Source organism: Corapipo altera, unplaced genomic scaffold (assembly GCF_003945725.1).
Source record: "Corapipo altera isolate COAL_440 unplaced genomic scaffold, ASM394572v1 268, whole genome shotgun sequence".
NCBI classification, from domain to species: domain Eukaryota; kingdom Metazoa; phylum Chordata; class Aves; order Passeriformes; family Pipridae; genus Corapipo; species Corapipo altera.
The window spans coordinates 3630707-3655901 of NW_020884901.1; the positions used below are offsets into that span (position 1 = coordinate 3630707).

Genomic DNA, 25195 nt, shown 5'->3' on the forward strand with positions numbered 1-25195 from the left:
AGTCAAAGCAATTGGAGTGGGGCTGTCAGGAGATTTCACAGGGGACAGAAAAGGTGACTTTTTGAGCCTGGCAGGTAACTGCTGCTTTGCATCAAAGCTTTGGCTGCCAGTGGTCTCGCCTCTGTGTCCAAGAGCTTTTCTACACACCAAGCCTGACTCCAGCCTTGGTGGGGTGTTGGCTCAGTGTGGGTAATTAAGGTCATTTTTGCTGTACCTAATTGATATTGGGAGACACTGATCCTGCTCAGCACAGTGGGAGCCCCTGGCAGGGATGGGGAAATGTCTGCTGTGGAGGTGGCTCCTGTGTGGGAATCATGGCATTCCCATGCTTATCCTGCAGCACCTGCTTGGCAGTAAATAATTCAAACTGGAGTGGCCCCACTGGTGCCAGACTGGGAGCAGGCCTGCAGAGAAGGTGGGTACACAGCAGACCCTGTGATACACAGTCCCCCAAATCCAGGGCTCCAGCTCTCTGTTTGGCACTCTGGGAGGTGGGAAGACAGACTGCAGGAAGGTGGTGGCTGATGCATCAGCTTCTGGTGGAAGTTGGAAGCCCGAAAGTGTTTCCTCAAGCCAAGTCCTGATGCTCCCTGTGTGGCAGCTCTTTTGGGGCAGGATGATCCCTATTGGAAGTCACTGTTTGCCCTGTTTATGTGCAGTTCCCTGTTGTGGAGCTCTCTTGCTCCCTTGTGCTTCTGTCCTCGAGCTTTCACGCCCAGAGCTCAGCAAAACCCCTCCTCCCTTTGGCACCGGTCGTTTGGGGTCACTGCTGGCGTGGAGAGGATGCCTTTGGAAAGGATGTGATTCTGCTGTGTTTGCTAAACAAAGTTTCCTGTTGAGTGTAGCTTCTCTTCCTTTGCTCATACCATGAGCATCCAGGGCTCAGCCCGTTTCCTGCTCCGCAGCTCAGGGGGACACGGTGCCACGTGGATATTCCCGGCTGCCCAGCCCCTGCCAGCGTCACCAGCAGGACCCAGGGCTTCAGGATGCACCTGGGAAACCAGCTCCAGCAGTTGGGATGGGTATTTGATGTAGTCTGTTCTTATTTGGGTTTAATTTATAAACTCTTCGGGGGTGATGAAATCAGCGTAGCATTTTCTCCTGTTGCGCTTGTGAATAAGAACATTTCCCATCACTTCATTCCCTGTAAAAAGGAGAGAAAGTGTGTCTATGAATAGCTGTGTGAGGAAGGCTGTGCACAATAAAGACATTATGAAAAATATTACACTCATCCATATTGATTTTTGCTTCGTTTGCTGGCTGGTTCCCCTATTACCTTGGCAGAGCCATGAGCAATGTCATCCCAGCTCAACTAATGAGCAAACATCAGATCTGTCAGTCTGCCTTGAAAATCCACTTCCATGGTCATTTTAAAAATAACTATTGGGAATGTCTGTCCAGGGTTGTGATGTTTTCTGGGGGAGATGGTGTGGCACGGGAAAACAGTGGACTGAGAAGGAGCTGTTTTGATTCATGGCTTGGTTGTGCAAGTGAGATGGATTGTGTGACATCCTGGGGATGGGACTGGGAGCAACCTCCACTGTTCTCTGGACTTGGCAAAATCAATGCCTTTTGCAGGATGGCTGAGCCCAGTTAAACAGGATAAAACACAACCCATCCCCGAGTTTTGCAGGTCACCTTTGTTCAATGACCTTTCCTCAAGTGATGCACTTCGCTCCCCATCCCCCCCTCCAGTAAGGAAATGTTTGCAAGTGTTTAATTTATTTTAAACTGACCCTAGTTCCCAGCAGAAAGGGCTGGAGTTAGCCCCAGGGTCTCTGGTGGGAAGAGGTTTGGGCTGTCATGGAGAGTGATGGGCATGGGTTTTGAATACCATTAATTAATTAGGATTTTGCAGTCCCTTTTCCATGCTGGAGCAGCAACTCCCTTCATTAGCAAAGAAATAAATGCTAACTCCAGCCAGCATAGCACAGTCCCAGAAACCTTCCCAGCTCCTTGCTGGAGAGCACATTCTCAGCTGGGACTAGATTTACGGTACCATCATGTTTTATTCATCCGAAATAATACATATTCTGACTCTACAATTGTGCAGGGTGAGGCAGAGTAATTTGAAGGATATCTCCAACCTATAAATCTCAAGATTCAAGCATTGACATATTCTGTCTGTGTAAGGAACCCTTCCTCTTAGCAGAGAGCAAGAGATGCACCTAAAATTCAATGTTTTACAAACAAGCCACGCAATGTTTTGCTCAGGTGTCCAGTATCTCTCTTTTAACAGGAGAAATAACTGATTTGTACCTGTTACATCAATTTTGACCTAGTCTAAATATATCTGCTGAAAAAAAAGTGAGAGCTTGCAGTCTGAGGGTACCTTGTTGGACTTGAGCTCATGATAGTTGCTTTAAATGATGGCTATGCCCAAGTTAGAATGAATAACTAAACTGTTACTAAGTGTAGATTTCCTCATTTGTTAGTGGGATTAATTCTGAGTGGGGGAGCAGAGGAAGAGGAAATAAATTAATCTTCTAAAACCCACTAGCATTTAAAAATAATTACATGTAGGTGTCTATTAGGAAATTAGGGCAGTGGGACTTTTTAAAGGAGGTGTGTGTTGATTTATCTTAGTCTTATTATAATAATTGATGCTGAAGGAAAAAACCACAATGAAAAACCACATTTTTTTTTGCCATCCTGAAATCTTTGTACTCCCAGTAATGTTGCAGTAACCCCCGGGTCTAAATTACAGCTTGGGTAGCCCTTTTCTTTAACTGAGTAAATAAGATTTAGCCTCCTGTGTGCTGTCTACCTGTTTCTATGGAAACCAGATTTTAGTGCCAAGTGAGCTGCTCGGATTCGGCACCGCTCGGCACCGACCGGAGTGAGGGCAGCAACAGAACCCACCCCAAGGCTTGGGTGGGCTCACAGTGACTCCTGCAGAAGCCAAATGAAGCAGGGCATGGCTTGTTGGTGTGATGCAGGCCTTGTTGGTGTGATGCCAAACTTGTCTGATCCCCTAAAAGCTGATAATAAGGTTATTTTTTTCTGGCCGAAACGAGGATTTTGCCTCTGCCCGGAGGGAAGGGGAGATGCTTTGGGCTGTCATCTGCACACAGGGAATGCTGATACTCCATTTCTAGATGTGGGTGGGATATGGAGGGGTGGAGAGCTGGGGGGGAGCTGGTCCAGGGGATCATCCATGATGCTCCAATGAGCCCTGGGCTGGATCCTGGAGGAATGAACAGAGTGAAGTGGTGCTTATTCCATGGTTCCCCTTTAAGTGTAGCTATAGAGGAGCAAAGCAAACCAAAAAGACTTCCCTTTTGTATGGAAAAAAATATTAAAGCATAATTAAGTTCTTAGACTTGGATAATGAAACATCTTTTTCTGTGGGCCTTAAGGCCAAAATAGATGCATTTTTAATGTTATTTTTAACAGTGCAATTTTTTACGTGTCCCCACTCCTTTTCTCTTCATATTCAAAGTGGGAAAAGCCGTGTTATATGATTGTTATTAAAATCTCCAACCTATTTTTACCGTGTCTGGAATTAGATAATGCAATAAATCTAAGGGTCTGCCCTGGAGACAGGGGTGTGTAGAGAAAACATCAGATGGTTAAAACCAGATGGCCTCTCTGGTTGTCTTTCTCTGATATCAAAGACCATTTTGCATCATCATTTAATTTTTTGATGAGAAATGAGGGTGGAGGTCGGTGTTGGCTGACTCAGTGGCTGGACATCCCATGGTGCTGGTTATGGTCTGTTGAAGGCTGTTAGATTATTTCTATAATCCTTTAGATATTATTCTCACTGCTTTCCAGGCATTTGTTCTCCCTCTTTGCTGGGCTGGGATTGGAGAAATCAGAGTTACCTGCTGTGGGAAGGGGCTGTGGCAGCTCAGAGCAAGTGTGGTGGTAAATAAACACCATCTCAACTTCAGGCACCTCAGTCTGTGCTTACACACCGAGATGTTGGCGATAATGAGGATTAATAACGTGCCACAATGATAAATTTGGAGCAGACCCAAGGTTTAGGGGGAAGGACCGTGGCTCCTGGCAGGGTTGTTACTGGCAGCTCTTTGGTGATGAGGAGCATCAGCCACCACTTGCTGTGGGCATGGGAACCCCCACCCTGCTCTGCCTGGCTCTCCCAGGGAAGATGCTGCTTCCTTGCTGCCTGGTAGGACAGAGGCAATTCCTGCTCTTGTCTGGGTGGAGAGTTCATAAAAAGATATGAAAGATTTTTTTTTTTTTTTTCTGGAAACTGTTGTAGCTGGAGACTTCTTCCAGACTCTTGCATTCCTGCTTGGGGGTTTCTGGGATAAAAAGTGTCATGCCCTTGATCTGGTGTGACAGCCAGCTCTAACTCTGTTAGAGGTGTGTGTGGAGCAGAGGAGGTGCCATGCTGGCTGTGGAATCTCACTTTTCATCCCCCTTTATTTTGGGAGCACTCGGCTTCTTCATTTCCATGATCCATGTGCCTGTTCCTCGTCTCACCTAAACCCACCTGGATGACTTGTGTACCCACCCCAACTCCAACACCTCTCCAGGTGAAAGATCCCCCAACCTTTGACTGGTTCAGACCTTGGTGCTCACTCAGTGTGTAAAATGAACAGGGCAGAAACTAAATCCTGGATCTGGAGGTTTTCCCGTTCTTTCTGCCTCAGGCCTTTCTGTAATCTTAATGGAAAAAAAAAAATCCTCCTTCCCCATCCACCTATTCTTTATTGGAACTGCTAAACAGCCATCTTCAGCGAGTTTTTCTAATAAAAGGATGTCTGTTAAACAGAACCCCGGAGAGCCGAGCTGCTCACAGGGAGCTGTTTGAACTGGTTTCCGTGCTGGCTTTTTAATATAGTTTAATACAATTCTGGCCCTTTCTCTGCATAGTTTTTCCCCATCAAAGCTTATCGTTTCCACTCTGTTGTCTTACTGTCACACAGCTTTAGATTGGGTTTGGGAAGGGGGATGGCACATGGAGCAGTGGAGAGCTCAGTGTTTACATCCCAAATGCAAATTCACTAGTGACTCATCTCTCTCCTGGTGGTGAAATGCTCTGAAGTTAAAATTCTAGTGACAAGAGACATGTAACACCACAGCTGCTTGCTTAACAGGTTGCACTGCCTTATTTATTTATTTGTAATTTTATTTATTGTAAGCTTTTCCTGGAGTGAGGTATCAGTTACAGCCTAATGGCACCGTGTGGTGCAGGAGCAGCTCCAGGACAGATGTGGCCTCAGGCAAACAAAGGCAGAAACACAGATGTACTGTTGGAGACAGGAGCCAGAGAGGAGAGATGGAGAGATGGGGATTTACACAGGTCTCCTGAATCCTGGCTGAGAACTGGCACTGGAGATGGAGGTAGCTGGTGAACAGCACTGGGCTCTCTGGGATCATCTCAGGGATGCTCTTGGAAAGACACAATAGAATGGCTGCTTGCTTTGTGAGATTCATGGACAGGCCTGGCTGAGCTTCCTCTTCTGGTATTTCACTGAAATTCTCTTGTAGGCTGTGGGATGTGCATTTGGGTTTGGGATGAAACCCAGCAGAGTCTGTGCTGCTCTGGGTGGCACCAGCTGAGACCCTTTGCCCTGGTGTGGGGTGACATGAGAGCCCATGGGTTCGTGTTTTGGCACCTTCATTTCTCCTATGGAAAAGGTGCCATGGTTTCCTAGGAATGGCAGGGAGAGGTTCTTGTATGGACTGGAGCAAACCAAGGAGCAGGTCCAGGCAGGGAAGGGGCCAGGGGCACTGGACAACCCTTCTCACAAGGTTGGTCCATGGAGGGTCTGGAGAAGAGCTGGGACTTGCCTATCTCCTGGAGCCCATCTAAGAGACTTTGGCAGCAGTTTGGCAGTGCAAAATCTGCTGGGAATGCTGTCAGGAGCAAAAGAGGGGATGGATGTTTAATTAATTTAGATAATTTATATCATGAAGTGATTGGCTTGACATAGGGGCTGGGAGGTTGGTCCCAGTAGCTCTGCTGGAGTCACTGGAGGGGAAGCTGCCAGTGCCATCACCCCCAGCAGGCAGTACTCAGTCCCTGTAGGAAATTCCCATCAGGACCTCCCCAGGGATCTGTGGGGAAGCAGCTGCAGGGCCATAAGGGAGTGAATACATCACTGAGTGCACTCAACAGATCCATTGAAACATCTCCAGGTCTGTGTGTCTAATTGCTTTAGACGTGTCCCATCCTTTGCTCATCCACCATGGAAGCATTTTCTGTTGTGCTGTGATCCCTGACTGGGGCTGGGATGAGGAGATGAAGAGATCCCATGTTTTATGTGAGCAGGAGCTGTGTGATGCACGGCACACGCTGGTGCCAGAGCAGGATGAGATACTGCCCATACTGGGGGTAAACTGGGACAACCCCGGGTCAAACCCACTCACAGTGTGTCTTTAGATATGAAGAAAGAGGGTGTGATGCAGCAAGCTGGGATTATGCTTTTTAATGGAGGGATTCCAATATAAATAACTTGGATAGTCGATTAATGGAAGTCTTAATAAAGGCTGAATTATTTTGGTATACAGCTTGTCAGCTCTTATCCAGAGCTTTACAGATACAGTGCCGCCACCTACTATCTTGCAAACATTTATTACTGATAATGCTCCACCATCTGCAGCAGAATAAAGCACTTTATGAAAAATACATCAGTGGGACCTTTGTTAGCAGAGCGCTGCCTCGATATTCCCTGCCACGATAACCAGCGGGGGCATTCCCCTGGGTTTTCCCTGGATGGTGCAGTGATGACAGGTCTGTATTTCTCTCTGTGTTGACCTGTCAGCTCCCCCCTCATATCCTGGGCTGGGCTGCTGCTGTATCCAGCTTGGAGCTCAGAGGGGTCTGGGGGACAGGAGTGGTCAGGGAAAGGCTCCACTTTCTGGGTGTGCAGTGGGCAAGGAGTAAAGCAGTCGGGGGGGGTCCTAGAAATTTATGGGGTATGTGACTCAGGTGGCAGATTTACTGGTGGTGTGCTGATTTGACATTTTAGAGGGCCTTTTTTTTTCCCATTGGAGACCATTTTTTCCCTGTTCTCTGTGCTCTTGTCCATGGACCCATTGCAGGCTCAGTGTCAGGTACGAGGCGGCGGAATGAGGATTCTGTGATAAGTCTCCCAGAGGAGCTGGTGCAGGGCTGTGTTGGTGGGGGGTTCTTGGTGGCCCAGGCTATTGCTGGGAGCATCCTTGGGTTAAATATTGAACCAGTTCTCTGTCTTGAGGTCCAGTGAGTGGTGTGAAAAAGAAAACCCTGATACTGTGTTGGCTAAATGATGGAGAACCCTGTTGTAGTTCCTGCCTTCCTGACACACCTTGTTCATAAGAGCTGTTTCATTGCACACACCAGCTGGAAAACAAGTCCTGTGGACTGATGGCCACAAGCTGCCATGTGTGAGGTCCCTCCACAGTGTTCCAGAGGCACCACTGAGCCTGGATGCTGCTGATGGGAGAGGAAACTTCGCTCTTGTTTGACTTTCAGGGTGCCTGTGAACACCCCAAGAAGAGCCCAGATCCCCATTTACTTTGTAAGTCAGCACACATCACCCCGTGGGGTGGTTTTTCCTTTGAGGTGGGGTTGGATGAGTGGGTTCCTTTCCTGTGGTCCTGCTGTGTTGGGAACACGGAGATCTGGAGCTGGAGCAGCTCAAGCAGAGGCAGCTGCTCATCCTGCCTGTGTCCAGCTGCTGCCCTCACTTCTCCAAATCCACAACTGAGGCTCCTCACTGACCAGTCCTACCACTCCAAATCCGATTTACAGCTGGCAAGGGGCAGAGTTTACTCAGTTCAACATTTTCCCTGTGAGTGTAATTTCCAAGTGGGGAACGCTTGCATAAATATACATATATTGTCAAACCGTCTTTTTTTCCTTTTAGTCCCTCAAATATGTGATTTTTTTTTTTTATTTCTCCAGCTGTAAAGCCAAGCGTATGAATGTTAAATTGTTAAATAAGTCAAACATAATTATTCAAGTACCCAGCATAATGTGTTTCAGAAGTGCAGAATCTGAAATCCGACACAATGCGTGCGGGTAAACGCTTTTGTGGAGATTGTACTCCTAAGGGGGATGTCATTTTGACAAGAATATATTTTCCCTCTTCCCTCTCACAGCCTGTCTTGTACTGTCTTGATGCTTTGGTGGGAGTCTCATCCAAGTACAGTTGATTTTGATGTGGAATTATTCAAACCTTTCCGATCCATCCCTGTGGACTGGTTTGCTCCGCAGGCTGATGAAATGATACCGGGGAGCTCAACGCCGAGGGCCTGATGTGAAATGAAAGGTTTTCTTTTGCAAGTGTGGGTCTGAGCTGGTTATCTCTTGGTAATGCTAACAAATACTCTTTTCTGCAGTCCAGGCACATCATCTACATCTGGCCAAAATATGTCGTGGAGAAAAAAAAAAAAATGTTTTGAACAAAAAACATCCTTTATAGCAGATGGGGGGAAAGCCATTAAAACTCATTTTTCAGGGACTTTTTTGTGATTTTTTTTTTTGTCAAAAAATGGAAAATATTTTGTTTGAGTGTTTGTGGATATAAAGGAAGCATTGCCTTTTTTTTTTTTCAGTGAACAAAACCAAAATGCTACTCAGTATCTATCAAAGGAGAAAGCCCTTTCTTTTTGCTGTCCCACTCCTCAGTTTTGAATTTTACACCAGGCTGAGCTTTTCCTCTGTGAATTTCAGTTGTTGCTGCCATTAAGCACATATGGTTATTTGCAGCACGAATGGTTATTGGTTATTTGCCCCACATGAGGCACCTGAGGAGCTTCTCATCCTGGCCTGGGCTTTTTTGGGATTCTGTGCTACATAAAATGCCTCTTGCATTGGTAACTTGGTCTCTGTGCTTGTTAGCTGTGAAGTCAATAAGACTTAAATGGGCTCTCACCAGTCTTACTGGCAGCAAGAAAATGTCAAGAGAGCCAGCTAAGAGCAAATACCACTTCCCTGTTCCCTTCCCTGACTACAAGTAAATACTTGTTGGGCATTTCCAGGAACTTCATAGGGCAGAAACCGGTTTTACCTGTTTTATTGCAAAATCTCTCTGTTCTGGACAAGAGCTCCAGGGAGAAGTTTTCCCTGAAGCTCTGTGACTGACCTGCTCATACTTCAGGTGACATCAGTTATTTCTCTAATGGTTGCTCTGATCTCATCCTCAGTGACCTTTGGCGTACAGTCTTGGGTGTTGACACTTATTTATAATGCTGCCCAGAGCTCTGCAGACCTGCCCTGCTGGGACCAGCACTTCCTGGTCCTTTTTTGCTGTTCCTTTTTGGCCTGTGTTGTCATTGCCTGACGTGGCTGCTGGGACCTTCCGTTCCCTCTTGCACGGGGCATCGTCAAGGGCGTGCATCCATCTTCCTGCAGAATTGATGACCTTTGTCAACAATGTGCACTCAAACCTGAGCCCTTAATACCGACTGGGGGCTGTGGTGACAGGAGCCTGTATTAACACTTGCATAAAAACCCCTTTTTAAACTTCCTCCTGCAACCCTGGGCTGAGCACAGCGCTGTCCAGCTGCTCTTTGTCTCTAATGTCTGATTAAAGGGCTGGAAGAATGAGCATGTGGTGGTTAGAGCAGCGTTTCCCTTTCTCTGGATGAATGTGTGATTGTGTGTGTGTGTGTATTTTTGGTGTTTCCTCCCTGTACCAGGGCTGGCACTCACTCTTTACGAGCCCATCCGATTTTAACGTTGCGTAAATTCCTCGAAGCTTCTGGTTTCTGCGTGTTCCACACTTGCTCAATCTGTTCCTATTAATTTTTAAACACATTTTAGCGGTAGATAAACAGCTGGTGACACTTTCAGAGTCGCAGTGTATCATCTGAGGAGCTGATGTAACGATCTCAGCACTGCACACCGAGCTGGGGAGTGCAGGGGCTGTGCCGGGGGGCATCGGGATCGTGCTCCCTTGGGGTGCAAACACCCCCTGTGGGGTGCTTCCCAGCCCTCTCCAGTGGAACTGGGACTCTCCAGCTGCCAGTTTGCTTTTCCTGCTGTTTTAAACCATCCTGATACGCTGCAGGTCCTGAGCAAAGCTGAGCTCATGGTGGAGGATCCAACTGGGGAAATCTGCCTGAGCATCTTTGACAAAGCTATTTACATTCCTTAAATCATTGACTGAAAACATCATGCCTGACTCTTTCCTTTTCTTCTTGGAGACAGCCAAGATCTAATCTATGATATTTTTTCTTTACAGCTGTATGGATTTGTTAGGTCTGAAGGGACCCTTAGATCATCTTGTCTTGCCCTCTGTACAGTAGTGACCGTGGAAATCCATCCAGCTTCCCTTCCGCCCTGTAATTTGTGAGCTGTGACCATGTACACCCTGTCAAGGGAGCCAATATTTTGGATATCTTTTCCTGCAGTTCTTTTATTCACCCGTTTGCAGTGTGCTGTGAGTGATGCCTGTTTCAGTCACCCACGTAGCAGTAAATGTGCTGTCTGCAGAGGCAGAGCAACGGCTAAATTTAACATACTCAGTCAAATCAAAGCATTTTATGGGTATATTTATATATACTGTTACAGGATGGGAGGAAGGGAGGTGTTTTCTGACTCCCAAGTCTCTGGAAAGCTGCCTCAAGGATTACTTCTCCCTCAGCCCAGGCTCCTGCCTTTCTGCAGGTGTAAATAGATTAATTGACATCGTGGAATTAAACCATGGGAAAAAATGTGGCTGTGAGTGTCAGAGGTTTCTGTCCAACGGCACGACCAGCGTGTGCAGTGCCATCCTCTCCAGGGCTGTACTGGGCTCTTCTGGAAAGCCCAGCACGGGAACTGGTCTGCCCGGGGTTGGGAGTGTGATCCAGATAGTGAACTGTGTTTGGAAACCTCTTGGTGCTTCTAGTTAATCATGGATTTGGGAATTTCAGTGTTTGCTATTTTGAGAACTGTCCTCTGAGTAACAGATCAGAAGGGAACCGAGGGTTGTTTCTGCAGTCGGAATATGATTGATGGAGAACCCTTTTTTATTTCTGAAAACATTTATTTCTGGAAGGCATTTCACCAGCGAAGCAGAATATGTAATAAAATAAAACCCAATCCTTTTATCTCATCTGGGGAGGGCAGGGAAGAGGAGGAGCAGCATCCTTGCTGTGCACAGCCTTCTTGGCTCTCCTACTGCATTGCACAATCTTGAGAGTCTTCATTTGTGTAAACCATCAAATAATTAGAAAGAGAAAAGCTCTTGGTAGTATTTGTAGAGCCTGGTAGAGCTGCCCTTTCCCATGTTAGCATCTTCCTTTTGAAACAGTTCTTTTAGTTCCTGGAAAGTTGTGCAGGAGTTGTGGAATGAGGAAGAATAAAGCATCAAAATCAGGAGCACATTCCTTGCTCTGATACTCAACACTGGCCCCTGCTTGTAGCTCTCAGGCTTACAGAATAAAAATTGAAACATTTGTCCTTTTTCCCCCCAGATGATGCAAACTCTTAGAAAAAGGTGACCTGACCTTGCCTCAGGAGCTGGGAATTTCTCCTCTCTGCTCTGAACTGCTCCTCCCCTCCTTCACTCTTCTGAACAGCTCAGTTTGGTTGCTGCTGGCTGCCTGTTCTTCTAGGAATTGGGAATTTAACATCATTGTTTTCCATGTCTACCAGGGAACTCAGAGGTGACACTTTTGAGATATACAAGAAGTGAAGGGTTAGGCCAGCAGTGTGATGTTGGCACATCCCTCTGGTTTGGGTGTGCAAGACAGGGAAAATCAGTGGGTAGAAACAGTCTGGTTCTGATCTGGGGTGAGGAGGCAGCTCAGAGCTGGGTGGCTTTTGGGGAATTTTGCTTGTCAAGCCAGCTTGTAATAATAATAAACCCCCAAAGTTTACAAGGTGCTTGTCTTATCCTCCCTGGAGTCCAGGAGAAGACTAGGGCTAATGAAATAAATTTAATCCCACTTTCCTGTGCTTCTCTTCCTAACATTCCTTTTCCTGAGTGTTTCTGCTCCACGTTACTTTGTGTTTTGTGGTGCTCAGGAAGGGAAGTGCAGGCAGAAGAGCCCCAGCCCTCTCCTGGTTGTGTGTTCCCAGAGGTATTTGGCTTTTATTTCCCAGCACACCAAGTTTTTCTGCACTTTTCTTCTCTTCTGGGCCTTTTCCCTACCTTCTTTAAAAGTTAAAGCTGTGAAAGTGAAGCTGTTTCATCGAGGTGGATATGTGTGTGTGCAGAAAGCTTGGAGAAGCCCATACATCTGTGGAACCAAGTGGGATTCTTACTGCAAGCCCTGACTGTGTGTAGCTGCAGGGAAAGAAACTTCAGTGGGAAAGGTCTCCCATCCCTGCAAATGTTCAGCTCCAAGTTTGAACAAATCAAAGCAGCAAATCCCAAGCAGATTCTAAAAGCTGCCTTTTACTGAACACTTGAAAAACTCCCATTGCTTCCTGCCTCTTTTGTGTACCTTGGTATTACAGGAATTTCTTTGAGCTTAAACAAGTTTTCTGCCGATCTGTAAAACAGCTCGTCTCAAACAGGCTTGTGATGATTAAGCTGCTTGTGCTGCTGCAGGAGGGCTTTGGGAGGGACTTTGCTTCCCTGAAGCTCCCTGGGGCAGAGGCAGAAGCTTTGCAGGTATAACGGGGGGAGTTAAGTAAAGTAGAGCTGCAAGATGCATCCAGGGCTCAAAACCTGAGAAATCAATGGAGAAGCTTCTGCTGCCTTCAGGGCTCGGACCACGGTGGTCTCTGAAGTGTTAACCTGCCTCAACCTTCTGGAGCGGGATATTTTTGTTCAGTGAGGTGTTGATGCTGTGGTCTGACCCTTGGAGCCAAAACCCCTGGATGTGGCAGGAAGGGACCAACCTGTCCATGGTCTATTGGTCTGCAGATAGGCTTTGGAACTGTTCCTATGTATCCAGCTCCTGGTGTGGGAATCTCCTGTCAGTGCTCTGCTCTGGGACTGGAAGGGATTTAAACTTCATTGGAGAAACACATGCTGGATGCTGTGGCCATGCCAGAAGTTGGAGGGCTCTGCAAAATGCAAAGAACTGCCTTTTCAACACTTCAGTCTTGTTTTTATACAGTGCTGCATTTTTTTCTTTAGCACCTGGAACAATGATGAAGGAAATAAGCCAGGGAGAATTTTAAGCCCTCTCTTTTCAATAGGTAAATTACCCTTGTGCAAGTGGATTGGTTTCACGTGGATGCTTCCAATTTCTCCTGCACATGCAAAATGTCCCTAAACCTCTATTTTTTTGTGCTCCATATGCTTTTCTCTGACCTCCCAACTCTGCTTTAGAGCTGAGTGGAAATGGGGACCTAAAGGTATGTGAAAATCTGTAATATTTTCTGCTTACATACAAGGCCTTGATCAAAAGGGATTAAACTTAATACAGATTTAAGCCAGATTCTTGGAAGCAGGTTTGGATATCCGTGTTTTGCATCTGACTAGCTGTTTTTTCCATCTGTTTCGACAAATCCAATCAATACCGGGGGAAGGGAGAGGGATGTTTTTGAGGGAGAGCCTCTCCTTGCAGCCTGTGCACAGAGCTGCTTTCCCTCCCTGGGGCTGTGGGGGCCCTTGGCAGTCCCCTTGGCTGGAATTCACTGAGACACCTCAAGACAGAGCTCTTTTTTGTGTCCCAAGATGAGGGGTTTGGTTAAGTGCATGACTTTGTGCATCCTGAATTAGGGGCTGGGGCCGGAGAAGGACCTTGAGCCCTTAAGCAAAAGGAGGGGATGAGGTTGTGGAGCAGGTGACCTGCAAGTTGGAGAGGAAACTTAACTAAAACTGTCTGAATTCAAATGTTTAGCAGGAACAGCTGGTTTCTGGGCAAAGTTCAACCTGTCCTGGTCTTTTCTATAGTGTAATACAAACACCTCTCTGGCTGGAGCTATTTTTTGGGTGGTGTGGCCATCCTGCCATTTCTGATACTTCCATCATTGCTCTGGAGTTGTTTGTGGGACCCTTCCCCTGAATATTCCTGATCAGTACATCCATGCAAAGCAGGGATATGATGATTATAACCACCCTGCCTAGCACGAGGTGGGCTCTGAGCCCTGAGGGCAAGACAGAGATGCTTTTCTAGGCTCTCCAAAGCCTGCAGAGCTCCAGAGCATCAGGGCCAGGCTTTGGAAAGGCAGAGGCACAATGAATTCTGCTTTCAGTGGCTGACATCTCTCCTTACCTGCATGGAAATGATTCTGCTGGTGTTTTCCTCCCCGTGCTCAAACCCCTTGCCACGAGGTGCCTTTGTGGCAGCTCAGTCCTACATGACGGTGTGAGGTGCTGCGGGCTGAGCCCCAGTTGGGTGCCTGTGTAAACCTATTTACCAGCATTTTAAGCTAATTAATGTTTCAGGGTTGGTTTTCCCCCCACTTCCTCCTCTGTCCCTGCCCCTCTCTGTGGGCCAGGTGCCTGGCACAGCTTGGTGGCTTTCAGCAGGGACTCTGCCAACTCCCACACGCCGAGGTCGGAGCCGTCAGCACCCACGTCCCACGCCTTTCACGTCTTCCCACGCTGGAGCTTGAGCTCCTTCCTCACTCGGCATCTTGCCAGGTTCATTAGGGAATTGCTATAATGTTAATTAGGGGCAGAGGGAAGGAGCCAGCTTGGTTGGACAGGGCAGAGAACCGTGTTGGGGTGTGGAAGTGAGGAGCTCTGGCACACGCTGATGGAGCTGTTGCAGCCGACCAGGGAAGTTCACTGTGCACTTACCTGAGTGTCTGCTCCAGGAACTTGAACCAAACTCCTGCTTTAGCCAGTCTACCTGTGGTTTTCCCCCCTCTAATTCTCGGGAAAGGCCAGTTCCCTGGCTTCATTACCGCTGTTCCCCAGGGACAAGCTCCTGCAGCCGGCTTTTGTAACCATTACAAAGCCATGCAAATGAGCCCTCTCCAGTTACACGCTGGATTTTTTTCTTAAGAGGCAATTTTGTAATATCCTTAGTCTAGAGGAAAGCAGCCAGCCCTCAGCTCAGACTTCCAGTGTTCAGGCGTTTCTGGGAATCCTCCTTGTCTCTGGGAATCCATTGGGAGGATGCTGAAATCCCAGCTGCAATAAAAATTAAGTTCTTATTAGTTTCTTTTCCCTACTGGCTCCCTTTGCCCAAGTATATTACATTATTGCTTTAAGCAAAGGCAAAATTTGTCTGACTTGTCCTTCACAGGTCAGCAAATCCCAGCATATACTGGAATGTACTGGAATTGCATGAAAAATGAGGGGCTGAGGTGTTGGGCAAAGCTGGGGGAGGTGACACAGCACTCCTGGGCAGTGGTGGCACCTTGGAGCCCTGGGAAGACATGGGGAGGTACTTCCAGAAGGAGAAAAATCCAAGGGCAGCTCTCTAGAAGGCCCCATAAGTCACAGAAGTGTGTAAATATGTAAGTAGCATTAAAATCTCAAGGTTAACACGTGCAGTACATTGCATTCTTCTGCTCCACCTTCAGAAACCCGAGACAGGACAATTCCTCTGTTAAAATCAGCCCAGGGTGGATCTCCAGGGCATTGTCCCATAGGGGTCTCTGACAAGAACAATGTGCTTTCTACTTTCTTACATGGAGCCACAGGGAGGGATGGGAGCATCCAGCCAGCCCTGTGTTCAATCCCACATCCCTCTGATCCCTGGTTTCAGTTTCACATGCTGCTGCACACCAGTGCTGAAATAGTTTCACTTAATATTTAATTAATGCTGTTCTGTATCATGCAGAAATGTGAGACTGGCTGGTGTCACCTTAAACCCCAGCGTGGTGGTGCAGGCTGATGGCTCATTTCCAAATCAGTGTTCAGAAGCTTGTCCCATAAATAGTTTTTTGGATATCAAGGCTTTTCATTTTCCTTCCTTTCTTACGCAAGTGCTTAACAGTTGCTTTATTTTCTGTTATTTGCCAGTTCTGTGCAAATTGACGGGGCCAAGCTGAGCCAGGGAAAGCAGCAGAGATGCAGGAAGGGATTTTGTGGGAGGAGGAGGAGGAGGTGTCCATGGCCACTCAACCCCTGCACCTCCTGCACAGCACTTGAGTTGTTTTCTGTTAAGTGGCAGTGCTGGGTGTTGGAGGACAGGATGTGCAGGGCAGTTCCCTGATATTTTGAGGACCCTCTTGTTGTCTGCTCATCATTTGACCCTTCCTTACCCAGGGCCTTTGCCATAGCACCAGGTCTCTCCTGCTCAGTCCAGTGCTGGATGCATAAAGATGTATCTGTCCTGTTTTCACCTCCTCTCTGGCAGAGATGTTTGCAGAGGCAGCATCTCCTGAAAACCACATATGGTTTGTCCTCTCCCTTGAGCAGGGAGTGTAAGGTATGTCTGTCCCCAGGCAGCAGGGATGTGCACAGGAGCTCACAGGCATCTGGGTTGGGCTTGCAGCAGGCACAGCCCAGCATGCCCTGTGAATCCCCTCCATCTACAGGAAACCAATCGTTTCATGTCACCCAGAGCTTCCTCCAGGCTGTGCCCTTGCCTCCACTTCATATCTGTGTTCCCCCAAGCCCAGGGTGTCTGTCACACAGCCTGGTGGCACCTACCATGCTGTTGAGCTTGCCCCAGACTCATGGCTTTGCTGACTGTAGCCCTTGCAGTCCTCTCTTCCTGTGCCCAAACTCTTAACAGCACCCATGGGTGCTGCTCAGCTCCCTGTTTTGAGTATTTCAGGACCATCAAAAGAATCTCTACCCCATGTTCAGCTGGAGGCACAGCAGCAGGCACTTTCTCAGCTCATCTCAGTTGTCTTTGGTGTTACTTCACTTGAGAAACTGCTGGGTTGCTCCCCCCCCCGAGGCTTTTAAAGTCCCATCAAAGGCAGCTCCTCGCTCCAAGTCCTCACTATCACATAGCGATAGTAAAAGTAACAGAATGAGGCAGCAGCTCAGCAGCCGTGGCGGAGGAGAGAGCCCATTAAGTAGCAGAATAACTGTTTATTGCTGTTGTATTAGAGGAACTAGGCAGCATAAGGCAAGCACTGTGGTCTCAGGGCATTAATTCCTGCGTGTGGGAGCCGTGGGCGGCGCGGGGAGCGGCACAGCGGGACCACGCTCGGGCTGCTTCGTGGCTCTCGATGCTTCAGCATGTTGGGATGCTTTGCCTCCTGCCCTCTCTTGCCTTTGCATCCTCCTCGTACCCTGGGGAGGTGAGGGTCCTGCTGTGCCTTGCTCCTGGATGGGTGTGTTTGCTGTAGGATGGGGGCAGAGGAGCACTGACACCTCCTCGTGCACAGACATCAGGGCTCAGAGCGCCCCAAGAGATTCACGACGCTGTTCCCTCTACTACTCAACTGTTCTGTGATAGGAAAAGGCAAATTTGTGTCTTAAATAAGGGAGATGGGGCGTGTGCATCTGGATAACTTCTGATGGTGTGGCACAGCACAGAGATTTTCTACCAGTAGCTATAAATCCACCCAAGTTACTCTTTTCTCCTCCTTGTAAGGGAATATTACTGGTTTTCCAGTGACTGCCTGCTGTTGTAAGACTTCATGATAGCAGACATGATGCCGGCCCCAAAGAGCTCAAAATAAATGTGTTAAAATGATATACAAGTCCTGTTCCCACTGGAAATCAGCAGCAGCTTTGCCAGTGACTTAATATTTGCATCCCCAACACGTAATGGGGCCAAATCATGGGTTTAATGTGAAATAGCAACGGGTTTAATAACCTTGCTTTTAAAAGCCCAGCCAAACACACAGGGAGCAGCAGCAGCCGTGCTCAGAGCAGCACGTTACAGCTGATGGGCTTCACAGCTTGGGAAGTGGAGGAGCTGCCGGAGCCCTGGGACCAGCCCGAGTTCTCAGAGCCCTGATCCAGCCACAGTCCAGGCTGTAAATCAGAGCAGCTGGTGGGAGTCGGGGGATTCTGCAGCAGCTGAGGGTCAGGTCCAGAAACTCTCTTTGTCTTCCCTGAGAACCCATTCTAGTTGAACATTTCCCCTTGCTCACAGGACTAGATGACCTTTAAAGGTCCCTTCCATCCCAAACAATTATATGATTCCCAGAGTCCTGTTCCTCTCTTCTTTTCTAGTATAATTTATCATCCAGGATTGATCTGTAGCTGGAGCTTGCTCCCTGAAGAGCTCCCAGCAGTGCCAGTGGTACCGTGGGGAGCACCAGAGACAGGAGAAGAATCCACTTCCCTCCTTTGCTCCCACTCTGTTCCCTTGGGGATTTTCTCCCTCCTGTTTGGGGATGCCTGTTCTGCATCAGATCCCTTTTTCCTGACCCCTCCTGCTCCCTGGGGAGCTTTGAGCTTTCGTTGTGTTTCCAGTGAGGGCAGGTAGTGCCATGTTGTCCCTGTCCCCCTCTTGAAGCCTCGGGGACAAAGAAGGGGTTGAAGGCATTGAGCTCCTTTACTCCCTCATTATACAGAGGTGTAATCCAATGCTTATCAAATATGGATTTCTGAGGATCCAGTGAGTGCATGACCACCATGGACTGCAGCTCCAAAGGATTTCTGTTTTGGGAAATCTCTGGTTCTACTTGCTGTGTTCTCAGCGTGGCAAGGCTCACTCCTGTCCTGTGCCGCTTGTGGGGACTTGGGTGCTGGGGCCCCCAGGAGCAGAGCCATGGGAATGGGGAATTATTCTGGTGCCTGAATGCTGCTGTGCTGGCTAGGAATGTGTTTTAGATCCTTTTAGTCAGGTCTGTAACAAATGCTACGTGTACTCCAGCATTCCTTTGGAAAATGCTGCTGTGCAGGTGCCGTGCTGGGGAGTCACTGCCTCCAGCTGCTTTGTAAGGAAATAAGGTGAAACTTGGGAGGTTTGGGGCTTGTTTTTTGTTTTTTTCCCCCCGTACTTCTGCCTGGGAAGTGCATCTCTGATGATAGACTCTTGTTAGAGGGCTTAACCTCATTATCTAGAGGTGTAATCACTGTCCCTGTGATGTGCAGTGACCATAACACAGCCTGACACGGGCGCTCTGAACTGTGGCTAAGAGGTCTCGGGGACAATCTGTGTCAGATGCTCACTTGAGATTATTTAACCCTTTGCTGCTTCCATGACCAAGGATCCCTTTAGAAGAGGAAGGGGCATGTACATCCAGCCTTCCTTGCTGAATTTTAGAAGCAAAATTCAGCTTATACCTGGCTTTCCTGTGGCTGGTTTGCAGCTTGGAGGTCGGCCCAGCCCCACTGAGACACGTGGTCCTGGCATCCCTGACCAGCTCTCCACCAAACCACTGTCTGGGCTTCAGGATGGTGTTTACCACACCCTTGAGAACTGCACTTAATGCTGCACACACATCTTTGAAGCCAAGGGATCAGCAAACCCAGAGGCTGGAAGCTGAGAAACTGTGTTCCCCAACTGTTCTGGCAAATGGATTTTGTTTTACGTTTCTGGTTCTTCCCTCTCTTGTGTTTTGTTGGGTGCTCTGAAGCTCATCTACAGCTCCATAGCAATGTCCCAAGCTATTGATATTTTAATAAATCACATGGGGGTGGCAGTCCAGGATCCCTGGAATAGGTATTTGCTGGAAAAGCAGAGGCTTTACTATACTCCCATCATAGATTTCCCCATCTGTTGTGTGGGCCCTGTAGTGAAATACCAGGAGGAAACTCTGGGCACACCATTACAGGAAAACTTCCCTGGCTTTGATTTGAAATCCTTATCAAATATGTATCAGCCCAAACCCACTCAGCTGGCACCTCTCCAGAAGCTACATGCCAGCAACCACCACACCTGGCATGAGTGGGAATGGGAGGAGAAACTGTGGCATCCCTGGGCAGGTGATGTGGAGCCACAGGGAAAATAATTCAGGCAGGCTCTGGAAAGGCCTGGACAACACCAGTTGTCCAAATGGATTGTTATTTAATAGTCCTCATCCTCAGCAGGCAGCTGGATGGATGAGGTCCAGCTGAGAGGAGAGAGCCCTGGGTGTAGGAAAATCCAACTGACTTGACCCCTTAATGGGGCTCTGCCCTCCCTTAGCATCCCAAGAAAATATCCCACCATGTCTGATTTCCTCCTGCCACAGCCATGGAGAGTGATGCTCTTCTCAGGTACCAGGTCCTATCAGGAGATGTCAATTTAAGGAATTCCCAGCAAAATCTATGGGAAGCTGCAGCAACCCTGGCTGCACTGTGTCCAGGGAAAAGGGCTGGTTTAGTGTTTGCTGTGTAGGGGTAAACCAGAAGATTACTCCACATAATTTCAGGCTGTGAAACCATCTTCCCCTGGAAAGGGGATGTGCAGAGGTGACACAGAGAGGTCTCTGTCCAGAATTATCTGTTGTGCAGAGCTCCTGCTTGGAAGCAAATCTCCCATTTGTTCTGGGAATGCACATCCTTGCTGGGGCTCCATCCTGGCTGGGAGCCCTCAGCTCACTCCAGCTCTCAGGCACACTTCTGGTGTTCCAAGAGCTGGGAAGTCCCTCCTATGCAAATTGTTCTCCAGTCCAGCTGGGTCAGTTTGTTTTTTCAAATATGAGAAAGTTTATTTTAGAGTTTTCTAGATACTCAGAGATACCATCAACAATAAACAATGCTGAAGGAAGTCAAAGAGCAGTAAGCACAATAATTTATTTTCTGTTTGGCTTCAGTTTATTTTAAAATCTGTAATTCCTAAAAAGAAAGTGTTGGTAGTAAGGAAGAAAAGCAGTGGATTTCTTTTTGTGGTGGTGTGGTGGTTTTTGGTTTCCTGTTCTTTTCAAAAACCCCATTTCTTTACTCAGGTTTCTTCCAAAATGACCAGTGAATGTGAGGAACCCACTAGGAGCCTTGATTATTTTGTTTTGTTTTTATTTTCTTTCCTGTTCACATGAAGTGCAGTACTTGGTGCCTTTTTAAATCTGATATACAGCCTCTGAAATCATGTGCACAACCCTTGTGCTCCCTTTCTGGTGCTGTTGATTTGCAGTAATGGTCTCGCTGGTCGGCAGATGATCAACTGGGTGGTTGAATTTAGCTCAGGTCTAAAAATACAAGGCAAACTGGGATGCCCTTCACATTCCTGGCATTCCTCACTTGTCATGGCAAAACCACCAGAATTTTCCCACTAACCCATTGCAGGTCTGGTGCAGAGAAATTCTGTCTGTGCACCACCTGCATTACACACCTTTATATTCCTGTTTATATTCCTGGCATCTTATTGTCAGTGGGATGTTTATATTTAGCTTTTATGGTAATTTTGTGTGCTGAAAGCAGTTTTCTAGGAGGAAATTGCGTTGAGAAATGGGTGAAGAGGTAATAATAATAGTAATAATCTGTTTTAAATCCCACAGCCCTCGGTCTCCTGGAAGCAAAATGCTCAGATAAGAGTATAGTTTTCCAAACAGCCTGTTCAAATGACTTGGAGAGGGACTTTTGACAAGGGCATGTAGTGACAGGACAAGAGGGAATGGCTTTAAACTGGCAGAGGGCAGGGTTAGATTAGATACTAGGAAGAAATTTTTCCCTGTCAGGGTGGGGAGGCCCTGGCACAGGTTGCCCAGAGAAGCTGTGGCTGCCCCATCCCTGGAAGTGTCCAAGGCCAGGTCAGACAGGGCTTGGAGCAACCTGGGCTAGTGGAAGGTGTCCCTGCTCATCCCTTCCAGGATGCAGCAGCCTCAGTTCTACTGGATTTTCAGTTTTAAGCAGACAAAGATCTGAGCTTATGAAATAATCAGCATAAATCTGAAAGGAACTGATAACCCACAGCAGGAAATCTTTTTTGGTTGTACCATCTGCCTTGGGGAAACAAGGAATCTGCATTTCCAGGCTGCCATGAGAGAAAGGGGAGGTACCATGAGAGAAAGGGGAGGTATAAATAACCAGGGAATTATATTTCCACTTAGTGTAATAGAATCACAGAATGGTTTGGGTTGGAAGGGACCTTAAAGTTCATCTCATTCCACCCCCCTGCCACAGGCTGGGACATCTTCCAGGTTGCTCCAAGCCCCGTCCAACCTGGCCTTGGACACTTCCAGGGATGGGGCAGCCACAGCTTCTCTGGGCAACCTGTGCCAGGGTCTCACCACCTGAAATATCTGTATTAGTTGTATTAGTATGTCCTGGTACTCCAGAAGCAAGGAAAATCCTCAGATGAGATCAGGGACCCTGGTGCCAGCTGCTGTGTGGGTGTGGAACAGTCTGCATCCCCCCTGGCCTGATCAAACACGAGAGCTGGGAGTGGCAGAAATTATTCCTGGGTTTGTCTGCAAAGAAGAAGCTGCTTTATAGGGAAAATGAGACACAGTTTAGCAAACACTTAAGGATTGACTTACTTTTAAGAATGTTGTTTAATCCTGTTGAAATTGAGAGGATTACTTATCCTTAAATGAATGCTTAAGGACTTCCCGGGCTGGCAGGCTGGAGCACGGGATCTGTGAGGAGCTGGGCTTGCACTTGGCTTTTCTTGCTCTTGGCTACTGCCTTAGCAGGAGTTGTTGTTGGGAAAATATTCCCTGATGCTGGGACAGTCACTGTTCAATCTTTCAGAGATGCCAAGCTTCAGGGATGCTCTTTGTACCTGATCCCTCAAAATGGGTCACTTAGCTTATGTGCCTGAGCATCGATTTGGGAGCCTCGGTGTCAGCAAGTGTGTCTGTGCATCCTGGCTCCTCACTGGAACCAGGTCCTGGGCTTTGATGTGCCAGGATGTTCAGAGCTTGGGGCTGTTCATAAAAGAACAAAGGAAAACTTGTTGGTGAGGAGAACACTGAGTTTCTCTCTTAAATTTCCCTGGAAGTCAAACCCTGTGGTATAAGTGTCTGATTCATAAACTGATTTTTTACTTCAGAGATCTAATAATAGGCTGCAGAAGAGACTCATTAAATCAGTCTGGGACTTCCCTTGGAGTATTTTAAGCCCTGTGGAGCGTGGCTGTGGGTGCCAGAGGGGTCTCCAGTCACTGTCCTCTGTCTGGTCTTGGTGTTTGCAGGTACCACGTGCTGGCAGTTCTGTGCCATGGCTCTGCCCTGACAAGCCCTGGAGCTTTTCAGGGATGTTCTGTTCCCTGTTCTCCATGTGAAAATCACCTGCTAAACACCAAACTCTGGCAGCTCCTTGATTGCTGCCCTGGCTCAGGGTCCATGTATGGAGCAGCCAGACTGGAATTCATGGCAGTGGCAAAAGAAATGAAAAATTAAAGGGGTGAAGGTTGCAAAAGTGTGGAGAAGACAGGGTTTGGAGAAGGATCTGCTGCAGCAGGATGAGCTCAGGCTCCTCAGTCCCAAGGAGCCACTGGTGTGCTCTCCACAAACCTGGTGCTTGCCTGGCTTTTCCAGCAAAGGGGATTTGCATGAGGGTGTGTGATAAGACAGTGATTGATGCTCTGGGATAATAATGTGGGAGGGAGAGAGGCTTTGGGTGCCACCAGCATCCCAGGAGAGAATCCAGTGCTCCCCAGGTGACCGGTGTGGAGGTGACTTAGTAAAGCAGGGGGGCATCCCCTCAGCAGGATGGGGGGACACAGTCCCTAAATAAAGCATCCCTGAGGGGACCTCACTGCTGGGTTGGGTTCAGTCAGCAACAGCCCCCACGATGTTTGGGTTTGTACACCTGGAGGAGAGGTGGGAGCTGGGGGTCCTTGAGCAGAGACCGCTCAAGAAACCCTTTATCTGTGTCCCAGGCACAGGCATCTCTATTCATCCCAATTTTGGAAACCAGTCCAAAAATAATAGGTTTGTTTTTTCAGTCTAGCTTTGAAATGATGGATATGAGCAAGAGTAAAACATGGTTTACATTTACAAGGGACTAAACCCATTCGTTGTTCCTCTTCATTGAAAATTCTTCACAGCAATTAAAACTTCCATCAAAAATGGGAGTTTTCAGAAAAAGCTGGTGGTTTTACTGCTCCTTATTGCAATGCTGATGAAAATATTTCCTTGTTGAATCACTTCTGGCTGTTTTCTGCCAGAAAAGGGCGACGGTCTGCACTCACCTCTGACAAACCGATGATGCATCTTTATTGAATTGCAAGAAGTCAAAACCATTCAGTCTTGGCAAGTCTGCCTCAATAAGATCATCTTTGTGTGGGGAGAGACATGAAAGGAGTTATAATCCTTTTGTGATAAAATACAAAGTAAGAGGGTTTTTTCAGTGGTTCTCAGTGTTGCATAAAACCTATCAGGGCAGGTTTGGACGTATTAAATGAGTGTGGGATGCAGTTTCCTCGGACGATGCTTTTGAATGATTATAGCTGAGGGTTAAATGTCTTTTGTGCTCAGTGGTAGAACCAAAAGCAGTGTTTGCACTGACAGTGTCCTCCCAGCCCTGATGGTGACACTGGGACACTGATGGGGGGACTGGAGCACATCCATTTCAGTGGCCCAGGTCCAAACACCAGGCTGTGTGTGAGTCCTCACCAAACCTTTCTCTGTCCTCAGTAAGCACACCAGCATCTTTTTCTCTCATTTCCAGGTGATCTCTGCAGTATCCAGGCTCTCCTTCCACAGTATTGCTCAAACCAAAGGAATTAGGTAAGATCCTTTCAATATGATGCTATTCCTAGTATTTAATCACATCAGACTCTTTAGAAGCTACACTTAGTAGGGTTAAACAGACATCAAGGGTGCCTTTGGGATGAAGGCTGGGTACTTGTAAAAGCAGCTTACGGGCTGCTTGGGAATAGTTTCAGATAAAATAAGTGAAAATGTGATGAATTGTGTACACTATTCCTGCTGGGGAGGGCAGGGGGGGGGGGGGTTTAATGTCTCTTGGGGGTTTTGCTCAGGTTCACTGTGCAGCTGAGGGATCCCAGGAAAGCCAGCACTGCCCATGAGCTGTGGTATCACCCCTTGTCCCCACTGTCACCTGCTCCTGTGCAGAAGAACTCAGGTGGCTTTTCTGTCCCTAAAAGCTGGGAAATTCCATCCTGGCTTTGTCAGAGACAACATTACTGAGGGGATGAGGGGGGTATGGGTCCCCTGCCCTGGCACCCGGGGTGGGCTGGCTGCTCCTCCTCTGCTCATTGGAGGAGCAATGGAGAAGGAATTAAAAAGAGCAGACAGCCCTATTAAGCAGAGCTGTTATCCTGCTCTTTGTTCAGCTCCCTGCAAAATTGGTTTGCAATTGGTTTTCTTGTTAGTGTGCATTTGTATTATTAATCTGGCAACATCTCATTAGGACACAGCTATAACTGGGATGAGTTCTCAGCCTAAAGTACCTTCCCTCCTTTTTTGTAGGGGAATGTGTGTGTGTTTTCATCCCCAGCTATAGAACACATTTGCTTTTCTCCACAGCATGTGTCTTGCTGCTATTCTGGTTGGGGGTAGCATGGCACAGTCTGCAGGTTCAGGCACAGCCAGGATGCAGGGAATGCAGCCTGGATGGGGTCCCTGCTTCACTGCCAGCCCTGCCACCCATGCCCACCACCCCCTGCCATGATTTCCACTGTTAGAACATATTTTCCCTGCCTT

General features: G+C 47.7%; 1 protein-coding gene across 5 annotated transcripts in view; it reads left to right on the plus strand.

Moving 5' to 3' along the window:
* VAV2 (vav guanine nucleotide exchange factor 2) overlaps positions 1-25195 on the plus strand; it is a 132890-nt gene that overhangs the window by 59792 nt on the left and 47903 nt on the right. For all 5 annotated transcript variants that reach the window (XM_027650150.1, XM_027650144.1, XM_027650145.1 and 2 more), the window contains exon 3: positions 24198-24256. In XM_027650150.1, coding sequence (XP_027505951.1) covers positions 24198-24256 — 59 coding nt within the window. The remainder of the gene's footprint in view (positions 1-24197; positions 24257-25195) is intronic.